The sequence below is a fragment of the Ambystoma mexicanum genome, chromosome 1q, assembly GCF_040938575.1.
Source record: "Ambystoma mexicanum isolate Mex_15411 chromosome 1q, UKY_AmexF1_1, whole genome shotgun sequence".
NCBI lineage: Eukaryota > Metazoa > Chordata > Amphibia > Caudata > Ambystomatidae > Ambystoma > Ambystoma mexicanum.
The window spans coordinates 109,068,696-109,089,165 of NC_090922.1; the positions used below are offsets into that span (position 1 = coordinate 109,068,696).

Genomic DNA, 20,470 nt, shown 5'->3' on the forward strand with positions numbered 1-20,470 from the left:
AAGATGACGACATTTTCTTCACAGAAAATAGAAGCTTGCCGTTCGATAGCGAAGCGATCAGAAAACAGAACTGAAGCAACGGGCGCAGCTCGAGCTATTTATACCATCAGTGACGTCGACAGAGTACGGAGTACGTCGAGGGACAATCGATGCCACGACCTCGAGTACAGCGCCCTCTGCCGAGAATTTTTTTTTTCCGAAGCAGCAAAGCTGGAGATAACAAATTATCACAAGATGTGGAATACGTGGGAGGACACAATCCATTCAAAGTAAAAAATAATGGTTTCAAGAGGCCTGTCGTGACCGAGGTGGTATACCTGGGTTTCGTTCTTCATGCCCACCCCCCTCGCTAAGTCAAATTCAATCGGACCGTAGCGGAAAGTTTGTACTACTACTAGCAGCTCAAATGTGAAATGTCCTGGTTACATTCTGTAAGTTCTTCATACTGCCCCCTCATTAAGTTTTATATTGGCAAAGTGATCTCAATAATTCGAGGGGATGGAGGTTAAGCTTCTGTCATGGGAAACCAACTGGCCGAGACAAGAGGGACAAATATGGAAAAAAGTGCTGAGCCACGCCCATAGCTTGCCAATGGCAAGCATGAGATATGAGCTATGCTTGAGGTCCCTAAGGTCAAACGCCAATGGCAGGCTGATCTCCTTTTCAGATTGAGTCGGACTTCTCAGACCAAGTTACTTCATGAGGATATTGGTAGGCACCTGGACAGTGCTCATCATCGTTTCTTTCAAAATTCAAGTTTGTCGTAGCTGGCCTATTGGTAGCTTATGAAAGTGATGTATTGGCCAATTCAATGAAGGTGAAGGATGCACTACAGCGTGCAGATTGGATTGGCACAATTGACCATGTGCGCAGGCTGATCTTGGCTAAATCGTTGTCACCCTATGCCCAAAAAGCTGGTTATTTGCCCCAGTACTTGACACTCCCCTAGTTGGAAGGTGAGGTGGGCCTTTTTAAGAGTATGACTGAACCTTCTACATACAGGGGAGGTACTGTTCCATTGGGATCGGGGTCGAGAATTACAAAAGTATTGTCCATATTGCGAGGTCCTTAGCTTCCATTCTCTTATACATATCTTAATTGAGTAAAGGGACACCTGGGACTTGAGGGTGAAATTCCTACTGCAATTTCTGCAACGGGAAGAATGGCTATCATCTAAAATGTTTTGGGAGAGGTTAATAGCAAGCCATGAGACCTCATTAACGATCCATGTTGACCAATTATTACAGGCTTGTGGCCTCCTAAGAGTTCAAATCAGATGTTATATTCCTTAGAATTCTCACCCCTTTGTAGGTGCTCCTGATTTGTATGGTTCTCCCTCTTTCTTGATGTTCTCTCCTGTTTATATTTTAGGCAGAAATGGTCAAAACTATGAATTGAATGTTTGATTTTAAAAACGTGTCATTGTATTTTTCTTTTCTGCGAACTGAAGGTTAGATTAAAAAAATTTGCTAATTTGCTTCATTTTCTTTTGCTTCTTTATTCTGTAAATTGTAGATGAATTCTTTTTCATTGTGAAAAGCTGATTGGCTGAGACAATTAAAATAAAATAAATGAAAAACATATTGCTACTCTTTACCTTTTAAATACAATAGAAAGATACAAGAAGCTAAGCACAAAAATTAACCAAGGTTGTCTACTGTGATGCTGTATTGCCCAGAAATCAAGTGACTTCAGACAGCTGCAATTAACATTACATTTCAGACTAATAGTTTTGTATGCAGGAATTGGAGTTTTGAAGCAGTGCAACGTGACAAGGATTTAGATCATTTGCTTCTGGGCATGCTACTGACACATATAGGTTTTGACCAAAATACCAGAAAAAGTGCCACGCTCACATACATTTTCAATAACAGTTTTATTTCCTCATACTGATCCCTGTTTTCTAGCTTAATTGCCAAGTGATCAGGGTAGCGTGGCAAAGAGAATGAAAATGGGGTTAATGCTGGAACTCCGGTAGAGACGGAAATCAGACGTTAACAGAGGGGTATTGGCGCTTCAAAGGAAGAACGGCCATTCTCAACTTCCCCTTGAAACAGACGCCTCTTCGCTAGTGTCAAACGGGGTTCTGTATGGGATTCTAGCCCTGGTTTTGAATGCTCTGTATTAGAATGCAAAAACTCCAGGTTTTCTACAAATGCTTTAAATGATGTGTAATCACAGGATGGACTCTAAACTTGTATTTATCATTGTTACAAAGACAGCGAAAAAAGTACCCCTGCTGTCTAGTAAGGGCTCCAACTTGTGCATGGTAACCAGAATGGGAATATTCAGAGATCTTATGGGAGTTGTGCATGGGTGAAGAAAGGGGACAGAGGGTGGTTTGTCTGTGCAGGACTAGGGGCATCACCAAATAAGGACTATTAAGTCTAGTTCTTTCCTGGTCAAAAGATTGGTCCCTCGCCGCGTTCACAAGGATAAACAAAATGATTAGGAAGATGCACAGCAAAAACGCAAGTATTTTCTTCAATACCTTATAGCTGCTGAGAGACCCATCAGATCAGAGAAAGTGCACTCTGCTCCTGCAGTCCGGCAATATGATGTGGAGGGATGTAATAAGGGGCTGGGGGTTCCCCATTCCAGGCAAAGTACCACAACCCATAGCCCCACTTACTCAACTTCCAATGGTGGGTTTCCATCTTCTGCACTGTGCAAGCGGTGTATAGGGGGTTATAGGCAGCTAGCAGGTTCTAGGTGTCCACATTCTAATCGATACATGACACACACTATTAAGCAGCAACTGAGTGAACTGTGGACGTACTAGGAACACTTGTCATTTAATTTTAATTAATGATCTCTAGGACTATTGAAATTAGGGGCTAACGAAACACCCCTCGAAGTGCACAACACAGTCAATCCAACGATATCTCTTCAAACACCTTGATGACAGTTTATTCAACAGACCAATTGTAACCACCCTATTAGAGCTGCATTCAAACTGGGCAAAAGGAAAGCTAACCAAAATAATACTTTTGCACCCGATGACAAATATCGTCACCATTAAAAAGAGGGCAATACCAGCTGTTTATCAAAATATTTTATTTCTGGAGAATCTCCCACTCCCCCTTCAAATAAACAGACCCTCCTCAATGGACATACACCCAAGCAATACCTTTGATTTCCCATTCTGTTGTCCTCTTTGAAAAGCAAAATCTGATGTTTAAAATAAAAGGCGGGCATAATTCCCAATCAGACTTATATATTTTCCTTGGGAGTGTGTGACTTAAGGAAGGATGGGTGGGGAAGGTAGATATGCCAGTAGTTCACAGCAGATGTCGGTATCTGTTTTGTACAGTATAAAGGACTGCATTGCTGAAGCCACGTCACACAGCAAAGATAGCAAGAATACAACTCATGGCACTGGGTGGGATGGGAGCTCAGCGGAGTATCATTTACAGACATGGAATCTGTTTCCTCCATGCATAAATTAAATCGACAAGACACAGGAGCGTGGAATAAATCTTCAACTCACTCCTTTTTGGGTGCCGTGTGCTTACAAATGGAGGAACAAGACTGTGGATTCTGAAGATGTCTCAGTCATATGTGGCAGCATTTGCCTTGTTTATTTCAAGATGCTGATATTTTTTTTTTTATATTTTCTTAATTAATTTTAAAAAGAACTTGCAGCCGAAAGACAACTCCAAAATCCCAAAATTGGCTGTTCTTACACTATTTATAAAAACAACAAATTGTCTCTCGAATTCAAAGGAGTCCGCTCAGAGGTTCATACCCGTGTGTTATACTTTTCCTGGAATTTTTGCTCTTTTCCGAGCAATAGCATCCTCCACAGCTTTTAGTTGTTTCAGGAGCTCCTCGCGCCGTGTCAATGTACTAGTCTTATTAGATTTCACGGTGGATGTGGTTATCTGGCCACTATCAGTCGTTTTGCCAGGCACACTAGTCACCTTGCTAAGTCCACTTGTAGTCTTGCTGGGTCCACTTGCACTTTTGCTGGGCATTCCTATGCTCTTGCTCGGTGCGTTAGCAACTTTGCTGGGACTGCTTGGAATCTTGATGGGAGCATTTGAAACTTTACTAGACCCACTTGGAACTTTGCTGGAACTGCTCGGAGCTTTGCTGGAACTGCTTGGAACTTTGCTGGAACCGCTTGAGGCTTTGCTGGAACTGCTCGTGCTTTTTGTTGGCCCACTACTCGTCTTGATTGACCCACTTGCAGTCTTGCTTGACCCACTTGTGGACTTAATTGGTATGCTGGCACTCTTGCTTGTACTCTTCGACGGCGGTGACAAGGGGCGCTTCCTGTGGAGGGGGGTGGGGGAGAGGAGGAGAGAAGATCCACAGATTATATTAGAAATGCAAGGAAATTGCAAGTTTGCCATTTCACATAGAAAACCTGGAATCTGCGTGCTTACATCAAAGTCAAATATATATTAGAACTTGATACTTTAATCTTTGGTTTAGAAAAAACAATTCGAATCTGTAGAAATTAGTACTGTCCGGTGAAATGCTCAGTGTCTGAATTAAATCTGCCCCCGATTTTAATGTGCTATTTCTGCTGCGGGTGGAGGTGGCAAGTGCGCAAATATTTTGACTAATTCTGCAAGGTGGATGACCCACATTTTGTGCCAAATCTACAATTCCAATCCATAAAAGCAACATTTCGTCTACCCGCAGTCATCATAGATACACTGTTATAGTCATACAATCTACCTGCAAATTTGCTTCAACAAATATGGTGATGACCAAGCCGGTTGTCCTTCACTTTGCACCACTTATTTCATAACATCCCCCCACTAAGTATTTGAGTATTTCTTACAGCATGCCATCACCAGTTCACTAGGAGGAGCAGCAGCAACAGGGTGCTAGGCGAGTGGCAGGGGTTTTCAAAGGCATAATTAAAATGTACTGCAGAAAAACTTAGTCTCGAGTTTTCAAAAGGTCAAATGGTTGCAGGGGCAATACATAGGATGTTTATTTTACTTCTATAGCGCCTGCAACTAAGTGCTTTACAGTCATGAATTAATTGGTACAATTAGAGAAATTATGGCATAATACAAAAGAAAACGGAAGAGAGCGAGAACTAAGAAACCCAAACAGAGAGAACATACAATGATGATCTGGAATAAAATAGTGAACTTCCAGCAAACCTGCACGTTGCAGGACCAAATAAAACCATGCAATTCAGTGTGTGTTAACCCAGAAAACCAATTTTCTATTTCTAACCAAATTGAGCAAAATCACACTTAAAGATTTTATCCCTTTGTTGAATTTGCTGCTCTCTTTTTGTATTTAACTACAGGGTTCTAACGTTTACCTGTGCTTTATCATCTCCATTCTCCTACAAACATTTTCCTATCTCTTCCATCACCACGGCATGCCAGATAACATATTTCAGATATGTGTCCCAGTTTAATGCCTAACTCCCATTATGCAAAGCCCATATATTTAACCAATTGTACTCCAACGCGCAGAACTCGGTATTATTCATGAAAGCTATTTCAGCAAATGACAAAGGTTACACCCGATAATAAAAAGACAGCAATAGAAACACCTATATCTCAAAATAAAATATTTACAGTCTATAACAGTCGTGTGCATTTCTGCCTCTGCTCGCCTTCCCCAAGCCCAGCCCCCCCCCCCTCCCGCCAGCTTGTTTCCAGAAAGTAAGATTTAGTCCATTCAAGCCTTAAATTGTAGCGAGCCTCATTATATTTAAGTAATTGTGTAGCCCCTTTGCGTGTGTGCATTTATGCCTCTGCTTGCCTTCCCCAAGCCCGACCCCTCCCCCGATTGGTTCCCCCACACCTGCCCGTGCAGCCTTGCGGCGAAGGGCCAAGGGCCAAGGAAAAGGGCGGCTCCTGAAGTAGCGGCACCAGTTAGTGTCTGCAGGTGTCAGTAGGGGAGGCCAGGGGCCTGCCACTAGAACTCCCCAAGCCTAATCACGGCTTCCGCCATTTCTGTGGCACTTCCACGTAATAAGCACGCCCTTCCGCCTAGCTAGCTCTGCACCAGGAGCGCAATACTAACCCACATACCCCACTACAGCCAACTAGCAGTGGCTGCAAAGTCATCCCACCAAAACAGCAGTTGCAACAGGCCCCAGCACCCTGGCAACTCAATACAAAATAGGCCGCCGTCAACCAGCATCAACGGATAAGGTAGGAACAATCTATTCTATCTACAACATATACTGACACCATCATAAGAAACCTCACGTATCGTACTGCATTGTGAAGCTTGGGCCTCTCCCACTATACACGAGCCCTCCAAGTGTGCCCCCTGTAACTTAAAACTGCATTTGGCATTTTGAGACTGCATTGACACTGCATTTGAAACTGCACCTGAAACTGCATTTGAAATTACTTTTGAAACTGAATTTGAAACTTAGGCCTCTCTCCCACTAAACAAGCCAATTCTAGGTGTCCCCACCTCCATCTCATACCCTAAACCTGCTACACTGAGGCCGGAGCCTCTCCCGCTATTCAGGTATTCCAGTGTAGGTGTTCAACTGCTGCCGGCCACTCACAGGCCTGAACCTTCCTCCCGATATCTAGGCGTCTTAAAAATTGGGCGTTAATTACCAACTTCCTCCCTCAAACCTAAACCTCCCTTGTCACCCAAGCGTCCCCAACCTTATACTTTATCAGCTCCTGCCATCTGTGAAGCCAAACCCGTCCCCCAATAGCTAGAGGTTGCATTCTTGATCACTGCCGGCCTTTGCAGAACTGGACCTACCCGCTACTGTCCAAGGATCAGAAATCAAGCGGTTCAATCATCTTTTGGCTCCCGCCGAAACCTACATCGCTTCAGACATCCGATACCCCACACCCAAGAATACAATCTCATTGTAAACCACTTGTAAAATTATAAGCTCTCCACCTCTTGCTTCTCAGTCATACGGGTATTCAGTACCCGCTACAATTGAATCCTAGGAACCTGACACCCAGGAAACCCAGCAAGCACCAAAGCCAGTAACTACTACCATAATACCCACACCAGTTACCTCCACCCAGAGCCCATGTCCAGACGCCCCACCCTACAACCTACAATACCTGCAGGACAGCCCCCCCGTTGTAAAAGGAACACCCCTACCAAATTGACTGAACAAAGACACACCCCCGAAAAACATCCAGACTGAACAACTTCAGAGCATTAAAACCAACTGACAGAAAAGCACCCACTGACCCAAGACCCAACTGACTGAAAAAAGACCTTCGAAAACATCCAGACGTAACAACTAATGAGGATTAAAATAAACACTAGCCTGGCACGAGACACCACAGTTGGAAAACTGCCCCTATAAACCCAACACCAAGACCAACTCCTCCCTCCAAAGACCCAAAATGTCCCGACGCAGAATCTGACGCAGACAAAGAGAAAAGGGACACAGTTAAAATAATACAGATACACAAGCTCAAGCGCCCCCAGCAGAAGACGCCTTCAATACAGAACACACCCCGCAAAATAATATCGACAGAACAAACATCACAAGAGAAAAATCCTTATACCTTACGCTGTACCTCACACCAACCAAATAACCTAGATAGTTCAACGACACTGACATTTCAGACGGATTAAAAAAAAACCTGAACAAAAGAAGAGTGGACCCAAGAGGAGAATGGGATGACGCCAACCCCCTTACTCCCTACATCTCAAAAACAGAAGGGCACTATCGATACCCACATCAAATGACAAGAGATGAAAAAAAAATAGAAGTCAGCAACCCAATTATCAATCTCACAGACCGATTCAACGACGAAGCCGCCTTCACAGAATCTCAACTGCTCATAGCCAACATAAAAACACTCCAACTGAACACCCACAAATCAAAACTGGGAACAAATAAACCAAATGACACCAAAAAGATCCAATGCAATCTAATTAACGGAAGATCAATGTCCAAACACGCCACTGAAATTTACGACCTCCTAAGTGACGAGGCATTGACATCCTTTCCGTAACCAAAATATGGTTAGATTACAAGATCACCCTCAATAACTGCCTGCCCGATACCTTCAAGTGCATCAAAGTAAACAGGAAAACCAAAAGAAGTGGCAGACTGGCAAATATCCACTAGGAACACTTGGAAATTAAAGCGGAAGACCCACTAAACATCAACAAATGCGAAACCCTAATCATACGTCCATCAACAAATCCCAGAACAAACCTGAAATTCATACTGGTATACAGACCACCAAAGCATGATGCGGCCTTCGTAGACAATTTCATAGAAGCAATCAGCAACCTAGCTATTGAGCGTAACCACCTGATTATACTCAGAAACTTCAACATCTGGTTCGATATTATATGGCATTTATAACGTGCCTATACACAGGTGTTTCAAGGCGCGACGAGGAAAGGGAGGGGGGACAGAGGGAAGACAGACAACAATCCTACTGGCCAGGTGTCATTCAGATCGTGCAAGTGCATGGGAAGGGGGAGAGGACAGTGCAGTACATGGGATAAGAAATAATAACAATAGGTAAGGTACAGCAAGTGCAAGGGTAAGTGCAGACAACAGGTGTCAAGTGCCGGTAGTGGGACATTTGGGATACAGAACAGTGCCCAAGTGCAGGGTTGCCAAGAGGGCAGTGCAGGAGTGTGACTGGTGGGGAGTGAGGGGGGGGGACCTGGGCCCGAGATCAGAGGGCAGCCAGTGTGCAAAGTCAGTGTCAGCCAGGAAGTCAGCAAGGGAGAGGAGGAGAAAAAGCAGAAGCAAAGAGAAAGGTTTTGAGGTGCTTCCTGAACCAAAGATGATTCTCCTCAAGTTTCAGGGAGGCTGTTCCAGAGGGAGGGCCCAACCGAAGAAAGATCTACCACCAACTCGTTGCTTGGAGAAGCGACTGACCCTGAGGGAGTTTGAGGCAGATGAACGAAGAGCTCGAGAAGGAAGGTATTTAGGAAGAGAGAGTTGAAGGTATTGAGGCCCTAGGCCCCATAAGGCCTTGTGGACGATGCAGAGGGTTTTGCACTTAATCCTCACAGCCACAGGGAGTCAGTGTAGAGATTTCAGTCCTAGGGAGATATGATCCCTGGGCTTGAGGCCAAGGACAAGTCTCGCAGTCCTGTTCTGGATAAGTTGCAGAGGGCGGAGAGTAGAAGCAGGCAGATTTAGAAAGAGGCTGTTGCAGTAGTCCAGCTTAGAGAGAACCAGAGCTGTGGAGACAGTGAGCTTCTGGGGGAAGGAGAGGAAAGGAAGAATAACTCTCAGGAGGTGTAGTTGGTAGTGTGACTTCTTAGAGATGTGAGGAGAGAAGGAGAGTGTAGAGTCGAAGATGACCCCGAGGTTTTTAGCCACACAGGTGGGAGCAGGAAGAGCGTCAAGAGAGGCCAGCAAGAGGGCTACAGGAAAGGAGGGAGCGGGAGTGCCACAACCTCACAAAAATCTCTTACCAGCCAACTAACAATGAAACTACACCGCTGGTCAAAGGAACTACACCAGCTGGTCAAAGGAGCAACCCACACGGCAGGACATACACTAGACACAATCTTTGCCAACAGAAAACTAATTACCACAGCGCCACCAATCCAGATCCTCTGGAGCGACCACCTCATCATCCCCTTCGTAATCACACTGCCCTCCCCAATAACCAAGAAAAACTACCGATCATCATGAAAAGAAACTGGAAAATCATAAAAACTCCAATGGAACGACTGGAGAGCACCAAACCACAAACAATAACCATGGGCGAAGTTGGCCTAGACACTAAAATAAATGTACTTCACAACTGGATCACCACAACTATCGACAACATCGTCAAAGAAAAACCTTTCAATCCATCCCACCAAAATAAAGCAACAGCAAAATGGTTCACCCCACTACTAGGCGCCATGAAAAGGAAAAAAATAACTAGAATGGAGGATCAATAAAGATTCCGGAAAATAATTCAAACATACCCGTTCATACAAAAAGGAAATAGAAAAATCAAAAAGGAAATACTACGACAACAGAATCCTCAAAGCACCAAATCATAAACGAAATAAAAAACCCACCCGGCTGCAACAACACTCCAATAAAATCAAAGAAATGATGCAGTCACCTCCCAGACCACTTAAAAAATCATGACCATCCAACAGACCATGCAATCACAACACCAAAGACACCCACCGATGCAAGGAACCCCAGAACAAACTCCAAAACCTCCCGCATATCAGTGGAGACTTTCATCAAACTGGTAAATCAAAGCAACAAATCAGGCACTCCCGCGGATGTCCCCTCCCCCCCTGATATTTACAAATCAATCCTCTCACAAGGAACACCAATGGAATACTACAGGAACGTCCTCAACCAATCAATCTAAATAGGGAGAGTGCCACAAGCCTTCAAATCAGCATACATTAAGCCACTCCTCAAGGATACAGCAGGAAAAGTAGAAGACCTCTCCAACTACAGACCTATCTCCAACATCCCCTACCCAGCTAAACTCCTGGAAATATATATATGTAGTTATGTTTAAGTTGCTCATCTCATAGGAAGAGCACTTTTTGTGCGGCTTATATGGAATACATTAGTCACCGTAATCGTATTTCTGATGCTTGTATCTTCTTAGTAATACAGTTTATGTATTACAAACTCAAAAAGGGACGTTAGCAGGGCGTGCCAGTAATACTATTCCTAGTGTTACATCCCCTGTACCCATGACCCCTCAAGCGTCGAGGTCCCTCAGATTGTTATTTTTCTGACATGAGGTAGCATGAGGTGTAGCTTGAGTACAGTTGCATCCAAGTAGATGGGTATCAGACAAGCTCATAGGCATCCATGCGCTTTCTCTCCGAGGGGAGGAAGGGTGGGTCGCATGTGAATCTAAGCAGATACAAGCATCAGAAATACGATTACGGTGAATAATGTATCCCTTCTGAGGCTTGTGGAATCTGCTTAGATCACATGCTGTGCATAGATTAGCGAGCAGTGGAAGAAAAAGAAGGTGGGATGTGAGAAGGTTCATGAATAAATGTCTTAGAACCGCTTCTCCCACTTGTGTATCTGTCTTGGAATGAGTGCCAATGCAGTAGTGCCGAGTGAAAGTATGTACAGAGCTCCATGTAGCTGCCTTGCAAATACTGTCTAAGGGGACATTTGCAATGAAAGCCAGAGTGGCTCCTGTGCCTCTAGAGGGGTGAGCCCTGGGCGTAAAAGACAGTGTTTTATCTGACAGGGAATAGCACAGTTGGATATATATGACTATCCACCTAGAGATGACATTCTTAGAAATGCGGTCACCTTCTCTGCCTGGCGCTATGGAGACAAACAATTTATCTGTTTTTCTTAGCGGTCTGGTCTTGTCTACGTAGTAAAGGACCGCTCTCCTCACAAGGTATGTGGAGTTTTAACTCAGCTGAGCCTGTTGGGTTCCTGAAAGAAAGCCGGTATCTCAATCGACTGGTTTACATGAAATTTGGAGATGAATTTAGGGGAGAATCTAGGGTGAGTATGTAAAACCAGCTAGTATTTGTGTACAACAAAGAAAGGATCCTGCACTGACAATGCTTGAATTTCACCAACTCTTCTTATGGAGGTGAAAGCCACTAAGAGGGCAGTTTAATAATTCAGGTGTTTGAGACCAGACTTGTGCATAGGCTCGGAAGGAGGTCTCATGAGCTTAGCCAGTACCATATTGAGGTCCCAACCTAGCGGCGGGTTAGAAATTGAAGGGTGGGGTCCCTTTACTCCTTCCATAAATGCCTTGATGACCGGTACTTTCCACCATGAGACCTTATTATGAGAGGTCGTGTAGGCTGACAAAGCCGCCAAAGGTTGAATATTAACAAAAGGGTTATTATTCAACCTTCAGGGAGTTGAATACTAACCCTACATCTAGCAAATGGAGCATATAAATTAGAATGTGCGATGGAGTACATTCTATGGGGTTGATCTGTTTAGATTGACAAATGGAGAAGATTTGTAATTTGGTGCCAAAGTAACAGTGCCTAGTGTTTGGTTTTCTTGATTCTTTCAAGATATCCATGCATCTCTGTGGCAGGTTGAGATGGCGAGTTCATTGAGTGCGGGTGCACTATTAGTCACTCGTGCTGTGTGAATAGGTTGTACTGGCACGGGAGTTTGATGGAGTCGCACATCGCCAGTTTGCGCAGATGTGAACACCATTGTTGTCTGGCCCACTAGGATAAGCGTCATCGGTTCCTTGTGTATATTGTTCACCACTTTCCTCATGAGAGGTGTTGGGTGGGAAAAGCTCAAGCAAATTTCCCTGACCAGTTCATCCATAGGGCGTTCCCCTTGGAGCCTGGCTTGGGGAACCTCTGGGCATTGACTGTTTCGCTTGTGCCGAATAAGTCCATAGTGGGGAAACCCCATTGAGAGAAGAGGTGTTCTACGACTCCTTCGTGTAGACGCCACTCGTGTTCCTCTGGTAGGGGGGTCTCTGTTCAACGAGTCTGCTAGAGTTGAGTTCCCCTGGACCATGTTGTGACGACAGGAACATCTTTCGTTTGAGTGCCCATTTCCAAATTTGTTGAGCAAGTTTGGATAGATCTGGAGACCGTGTACCCCTCCGTTTGTTGATGTAAAACATTGCTGTAGTGCTCTCTGTTAGGATCTGCGCAGATAGGTTTGTTAAATGGGGTTTGAATGCCGGAAGGGCTTTGGATACTGCTAGAAGTTCCAGCAGATTGATGTGGTTCTGAGCTACAGTGCGAGACCACAGACCCTGAGATGTGTGGTAAAGGCAGTGAGACCCCCACCCGCCACTGAGGAGTCAGTCGTGACAACCGCCTGCACCTCTGGATCGTAGAAGGGCTTTCCTTTCATTAGATTTTCCCTTGTCCACCAGCGAAGATTTTGTACAAGTGTTGGCGAAACGACCACTAGTTCGTCTCAGTGACCGCTTGCCTGAGTCCACTGTTTTTCCAACCACTCCATCATGGGAGTAATGCGAGGCGCGCGTGGGGAACCAGGTAAATGCATGACGCCATCATGCCCATTTAACACATAGCTTTGCGCACCCTTATCTGGCGGCCGGCCTGATAATGTGGTATTTGCAGTAACACATTTTGTACTCTTTCCTCCGATGGAAAGACCAACCCCTCTTCTGTGTTTAAGACAGTTCCTAGGAACTGTTTTGAAGTGCTTGGCACTAGGCTTGCCTTTTTCTTGTTGATGGAGAAGCCCAATTGAAAGAGAAGGTTGATTGTTCTCTGAATGTATTGTCTGCAAATCAGGGGTGATTCCCCTGTAATGAGCCAGTCGTCCAGGTAAGGGTACACTGGGATTGCCTCCCTTCACAGGTGCACTGCTACCACCGCCAGTACCTTTGTGAATACCATTGGAGCCAAGGTTATTCCGAAGGGCAGCACCTTGAATTGGTAGTGCTGGTTCGCTATCTTCAAACGCAAGAATCTTCTGTGCGCTGGGAACATTGAAATATGAAAATATCCAATGTTGCCATGTTATCCCCTTTTTTAGTAGAGGAATTACCTCTTGTAGCGTAGTCATGCGGAACCTTTGTGGCTTGACATACTTGTTTGAAGGGCGCAAATCTAATACTGGGTGCATTGTTAGATCTTTCTTTGGCACAAGGAAGTAAGTGGAATAAATACCCTGGTTTACCTGGTTGGCCGGGACGACTTCGATGGCGTCCTTTAATAGCAGTGTGGCTGTCTCTTCGAGAAGTATACGCTGATGTTCTTCTGAGTGGGTTTTCTGTCGTGGGGGGTGATCGTGGGGATGTTGGAGAAGTTCTATACAGTATCCGCCTGCTACTGTGGACAGCACCCATCTGCCTAAGGTGATTCCCTCCCATGCGTGGGTGAAGCTGGAAATGAGTCGTCCTACCGGAGAACCATGGGAGGGCACCTGAAGCGGAATGTCACTGCTTTGGAGCTGGTGCGCCACCTCGAGCAGGGCCTCTTCCCCGACCACGACCCCTGTGTTGTCCTCTAGGATATCCCTCGGAGGATTGGCCTTGATTATTTCCCCAGAAGGAACCTTGGCCTTGACTAGTTGGATTCTCGTTGAGACTTTTGGCCTCGAAAACGGAGACAATTACCACTAACCGTCTGCCCGGAAGGTTTGTTGGCTAGTTGACCCAAAGATTTAAGAGTATCATACTCGCCCTTTGCAGTCTTAAAGGAGTCTTCTACGGCCTTACCGAAGAGCACATTTGATTCAACAGGCATGTTTATTCGGGTGGTCTGCGTCTCTGGTCTGAACCCTGACTGGCGCAGCCATTCACGCCTCTTAATAGTCCCCTGCACAATGGCTCTTACGGCATTGTCCAGCGCATCAAAGTTGGTCTTAAGAAGACAGGTAGAGACCGCCCTCCCCTCTGCAGCCACTTGTGCTAACTGGGACTTTAGTGGCTCTGGGGCAGATGAAAATAAAGCCGACATTTCTTCCCACTTGTGGCAGTTGTAACTGGCCAAAAGTGTTGCAGTGTTCGCTATTCTTGTCTGATAAGCCGCAGAGGAGGCGGATTTCCTACCCATGGCGTAGATCCTCTTGCTCTCCTTGACAGGCGGAGTCTCAGAGGAAGCAAGGGGTGTGCATGCTCCTTTTCTAGTTGTAGTCACAACTAATGAGTCTGGCTTCAGCTTCCCTCTAATATATAATGGGTCTGAAGGTGCAGGTCTGAATTTCTCTACACAAGGGTTTACAGCCCGTGTGAGGTTAGGTGCTTCTAAAGATGGTTGTATTCTGCGCTGCACTGACCTCAGTAGCGGGATAAACTGTGCTACTGTCTTGTCCCCCGGGATTTGTTCTGCAAAGTCTTTATCCTCCTGTACCTCCTGGGTGTCAATCTGAAAGTGCTCGGCTGCCTTGGCTAGCATCTCATTAAGGAGGGGTTGATTAGCAATAGGAGAATCGACAACTGGAGTGTCTTGGTTAAGAGGGGAGTCTATAGAGTACATATTGGCCTCTTGGTCCTAGTCATCCCCATAGTAAGGGTCCGCTGTATCCTCATCAATAAACGGAGGGTCAGCTGCCTCTACAAAGGAGCGATCTTCTTGGTCTCATTCTGGATCATAGAGATCTAGGACTGTACTCTGTAAAGGAATATTTCAACAAGACCAAGGGAGTAGATCAGGCAGAGGCTTGTGAAGCAGATGGAGTTGTGGTGGGGGGAGTGGGGTTGAAGCTCTGAATGTAATCAGGGGTCTTTTCGAAAAAAACTGGCCATAAAGGTCATTCTTTTCATTACGCTGTGTTAGGGAGAATTCTCTGTTTAGGCTGAATTTCCTAACCTATTGAGTCCCCCAGCAGCTTTTCTGGATTATCTGGGTTTATTTTTCTCTCCTGCCAAGAGTGAGACTCTTTTACCCTCACTCTTGGACATGTTTGAAGTGTGTTTCTTTGGTTTGCCTTGTGTTGAATGGGCTATGGGGTCTTTTACTCCATAGGGCCTCATGTGTTTTTGTGGGATGGGTTACACAGCACCCTCAGTGCCGTAACCCAGGGGTGTCCTAGGGACCCCCCAACATAGACTCCATACCCTGGGACTGACTACTGTCTCCCAGGGTCTGTAAAGTCACCATTGACTTTACTAGTCTCAAATCCTGAACAGAACCAGTACAAACCATCATATTGTGGACGTACTGGCCGGGGCAATTCCATTGCCCCGGGGTCTGTTAGTCGAGGGGGCACGTCTCTGTCCCCCCTCATCGAGTTTTGGCTGGTGGCAGTGGAAACTACTTTTTATATTCAACCACGAATATTTTCCTATGGGATTTCCCATTGTTTTAGGCTAATACCTTTATTTATTTATTTACGGTAGCCTTGAACATACCGCCGGGTTATTTCTTTATTATTATAACTCCGGTTGGTATTTTTTGCCAAAACTTGATTCTAAAATGGCGTTGGTGTTCACCTCTGTAACTCTGACCCAAAGTGGAGCCCTTTGTTCCACTTTTGGCGGGCTTCTCCACAGAAGCCCTCCAAAGTGGTGCCACTCTGTCTGGGGTACTTAGGAGGGGTGGAGGGGGATTTAGGCACCCTGGACTGAGTTACCTTGGTAACTCAAGTCGCACTCCGTCCTGATTGGCCCAAGTGGTGAGCCGGCCGGCTCACCACTTAGCATGTTTGAGTGACAGCTAGGCTGGGTGAATGGGGGTTTGCTGCATAAAAGCAGGGCTTTGGGGACTGGAACTTCAGAAGTCGCCACAGGACCTAAGAAGCCGAAAAGGGAGAAGCCGAGCCGACCTGCCAAGACGACACCACCGGTGAAGCCCTGCAGAACCGTCTCACCACTTTTTCCGACGACAGAGGAGATCTCCCGCCGGAGAGTCTTCTTCCCTTAACTGGTGGGGACAACCAGTTGCTGCCTTCTTTTCGCCGTCCCGAAGCATCTCGTGGCCGCCTTGCCTGTGCCAAGCACCCCGGCAACCGGGATACCACTTTTTACCTCAACCGGGAAAGAGGGGTAAAAATCCTTTGTGACCGAAAAACTCCACGGCTGGCCTCATCCCTGGTAGTGCAACGACCTGCAGACTGCCTCCCCGTCGAGATCACCTCTTCCTCGGGACGACGCCGCGACTTGCACCCACTACCAGGAACGACTACCACCGCTGGAGGAATCTTTCCACTTTTAAAGGTACTGTGATCCGCCCGGCCTCCCTTGCCACCGATTGTACGGGGTAGATTTAGCCCTCGGCTCTCGAACCTGGGTAGGCCTGGGACACCCCAACTAAACTTTTCAGAACCGTAATAAAACCTTTTTCTCTCACCTGCAAAGACTGATGACATTGTGTGATCTTGGGCACATTTTTCGCCTGGCTCCCTCTAAAGCGGGCCCCGAACTAATTCTCCTTGTTCCACCATTGACTGCCTTTGCTAACCTTATGTGAAAAGTGTTTTACCTTACTGCTCTCTTTATTTCTGCCTTTCCCTCCCTTTTGGTAATACTTGTTGGAGTACCATCTAATGTTAAGCGCCCACCTCTGGTTGGAAATAAGTGGTGTTAACTTAGAATTGTCCAACAAATGATTAGGGATGTACATATGAGTAATAGTAACTGTGTTTGACGTTCTTATCTTTTCTAGTGTGCTAGTGTAATTTATGAGTGTACCTTTAATAAATAAGTTTATACTTTTACACCTAGCTCTGGTTAGTGTTTGCTTGTGCTACTGTGTCTCTGTACCTATTCTGTATTCTCTGTATACTGCCTAACTCTTCTTGAGGGAAGTCTGGCTGCTCAGCCACAGCTACCACAGTGAATCTGTGCGGTGCAGACTGCTACCAAGTGGGTTTACTGCCAACACCTGTAGTCTTAAATCTTTTGCAGTGGTCCCAGAGGGAACTGCACAGGTTTCTGCCTAACACTGTCAATGTCTTGTGAAGACCATTCCTTGGAACTTGGTATTACCACAGATTGAGGGGAAAAGTCCTAAATCCTCATCTGTGGGAGGAACCACTTTAGGCCTAGATTCTACAGGTTTCTCTATGGGCCTGGATTCTCTTGGCTTTTCCTTCTGAGGGTTATTTTTCCCTAATAGGGCTTTTGTCCCTAGGAGGAGTTGGAGGTCTTCTTGTGATGCCCCACCCCCTTTCCCCCCCGGAGCCCAGAGGAGTTTTTAACTGACTTTTTGGGGTCTGCCACCTTATCGGACACCGAGGGTCGAATTTCGAATGTGGGTAGGGCCGAGGCCTCGTCCGCGGACAATCGACCTTCGGAGGGAATTTTGCAAGCGACACCCTTGCTTTCTTTCGACTGTTGGGCTCTGTCGTGTGGCGATCGAGCGAGATTGCCCAGAGGACTGGGACTCAGCTGTCCTTTCCCTGGGCGTCGAACGTTGTCGATCTTTCGACCCATGTCTCCAGTCTCGACCTGGGCTTATGTGCTTAGTGGAGTGTCTTTGTAGCACTGCCGCCGCCGGGTGTAGTCCCCACAACATGGCTGCCGGCCTGTCCTTTGGGGTCCGAAAGGACGGCGTCGGTGCCATCGCTAAAGGCACCTTCTACCTCCATGGCCTCGAGCTGCTTGGCGTAGTGAGCCCAGCGCTTTGTGGAGCGGTCCTTTAACGTCTTTGGCTTGAAGAGCCTGCACGCTCGACAAAACGATTTGACGTGGTCTCTTGGGAGATAAATTACAAACTAAAGGTTTGTCTACCCACAGGAATTTGCTATTACACTTGGGGCTGAATTTAAAAGGTGTATTTTCCATAATTACAGGGTATGGCAGCTGGGCGAAAGTAGTGTTGGAAGGGGGGTATATCCAGCCTAAAATGACCTCTCCCTCCCTCCCTACTGTGTGGGCCGAGGCCGGGGCGGCCATTCAAGGCTGAACGGTCCATCGCGGTAGTCGTTCGATGGGCAGTTCTCTGGTCTTCACCGGCGTGAGGTTTCGGAAGTCGGTGAAAGGATAGAAAGAAATACTATTGATAATTTAAATAGTCAATGGCTTTACGCCGAAAGAGGAACTCCGCTATATGCATCCATCTAGAATGGCGGAAAAAAAACAATCTGAAAGACCTCGACGCGTGAGGGATCATGGGTACAGTGGACGTAACACTAGGATAGTATTACTGGCACTGCCCGTCAACGTCCCTTTTCGAGTTTCAAAAACAACAACTGTAATACTCTGCAGCACCGCTCCAATACTTTTAGACCTCTCCACGGTATTCGACACAGTTAACCACGCCATCCTCATCATGAGACTGGAAGAATTCGAAATCACTGACAATGCCTTACTTTGGATCAGATCCTTCCTAACAAACAAATAATATGGATGAAACCTTACAAATCAAGCCCACGAGAATCGTCATGCAGAGTCCCACAAGGATCATCCTTTTTGCCACTACTATTGAACACCTACCTGTCACAGCTAATTGAAATCATCGCAAGACATGACCTCACCAGTTACAACTACGCTTATGACACACAAATCTATAAAATACAAGACTCACAAGAAGACAATTCAAGACTAGAGAACTGCCTTCGTGAAATATACAACTGGATGAACTTAAACTACCTCAAACACAACCCAGGCAAAACAGCAATAATGATCATAAAAAAAACGGAGAAGACAACTTCTACATCCCATGGCCAACAGAACTTGGTGAAACCCCAGCCCCATCATCGATTGAAAAAAACCTGGGAGTCCTGATGGACAACAAACTCACTCTATAGCCACAAGTAAACACCCCAACCAAGAAATGCTTCTTTCTCTGCGAGCAGCTAAAAGGATCCTACCATTCCTCTCAGTCACCAACAAAACAACCACTGTCATCGCTCTTATGTCCAGATTAGACTACGCTAATAGCTTATATGTATGCATGCCTGAACAACTCCTAAATAAACTCTAAAGCATACAAAATGCAGCAGCCAGACTGCTCCTTAAACTACCTCGAAGAGGACATCTCACCAGTGCTGAATACGCTACACTGGCTACCCATCAAACAGCGGATCAAGTTCAAATCAATGTGCATAACGCAAAGAGCAATCCACGACCAAGGTGCAGCGTTCCGTAGAAGAAAACTAAACGTACATCACAATACAAGGCCACTCAGATCCAGCATCGGTTTGGAACCCAAATCATACAACAAGAGAAAACTCTGAGGATCCTCTTTGTCACCTCGACCCAAAAACCTGGAACGAACTACCAAAAATCCTACGAAAACAACAGATCACCTATAATTCAGGAAACTCCTCAAAACATGGCTCTTCCACCCCACCCCATAACCAGAAAGAATGCCCATAAGGACATACACAGCGGAACTAGGCTAAGAGGAACCTATCCAGATTCCCCAAGCCATCGACCCTTAAAAGAAGTAAGGCTATATGGATCTACAACGTATCCACTTACAATTAAAAGATGAATCACATCGAATCATACCAAAAAACATCCACAGATCAACCGAGAAGGAAGGAAAAGTATGAACTAGCAATAACAACCGGACCACCGCGTAAACACAGGCAGCAATGGACCACCAACAGTAAATAGATAGGAAGGAGCAGGAATGATAATATAACACCACTACCTAAGCAGGGATAATACTCGCCCTCCTGGGTGTACTAAGCTCAATAACTTAGCTGGGGACCAGCCTCATCACGGCCCCTGAAAATTGACCGCCAGGAAAGGGAAGAGAAAGACATGCATTACTCACCGTAATAGCATTTCTGACGATTGTATTTGCTTAGATTCATATGCTGTGCATATGGTCCGACATCCAGTGGTGACCGCGGAGTATTGCATCTGGTCTTTCGTGGACCGATAGGGGATGTCGGCATAGGCGTGTCTAACACCATCCCTATCGTGATGTGTGTAGTACCCAAAATCCCTCACGCGCTGAGGTCCCTCCGATTGTATTTTTTCTGCCATGAGGGAGCCCAAGGCTATAGTGAGCGAGTACATAAAGACAAAGTAGTAAGACGTCTATGTTCCTTCCACCCTGAGCAGGGAGGTAGGGAGGGCACATGTGAATCTAAGCAGATACAATCATCAGAAATGCTATTACGGTGAGTAATGCATGTCTTCTTATGCTTGTTAATCTGCTTAGAATCACATGCTGTGCATAGACTAGCGAGCAGTACCCGGAG

General features: G+C 45.8%; 1 protein-coding gene across 3 annotated transcripts in view; it reads right to left on the bottom strand.

The window, feature by feature from the left end:
* Positions 1-3,040: 3,040 nt before the first annotated feature.
* Positions 3,041-20,470, bottom strand: part of ZC3H18 (zinc finger CCCH-type containing 18) — a 1,042,429-nt gene continuing 1,024,999 nt past the window's right edge. For all 3 annotated transcript variants that reach the window (XM_069636029.1, XM_069636019.1, XM_069636037.1), the window contains exon 18: positions 3,041-4,278. In XM_069636029.1, coding sequence (XP_069492130.1) covers positions 3,756-4,278 — 523 coding nt within the window. In that variant the 3' untranslated portion in view covers positions 3,041-3,755. The remainder of the gene's footprint in view (positions 4,279-20,470) is intronic.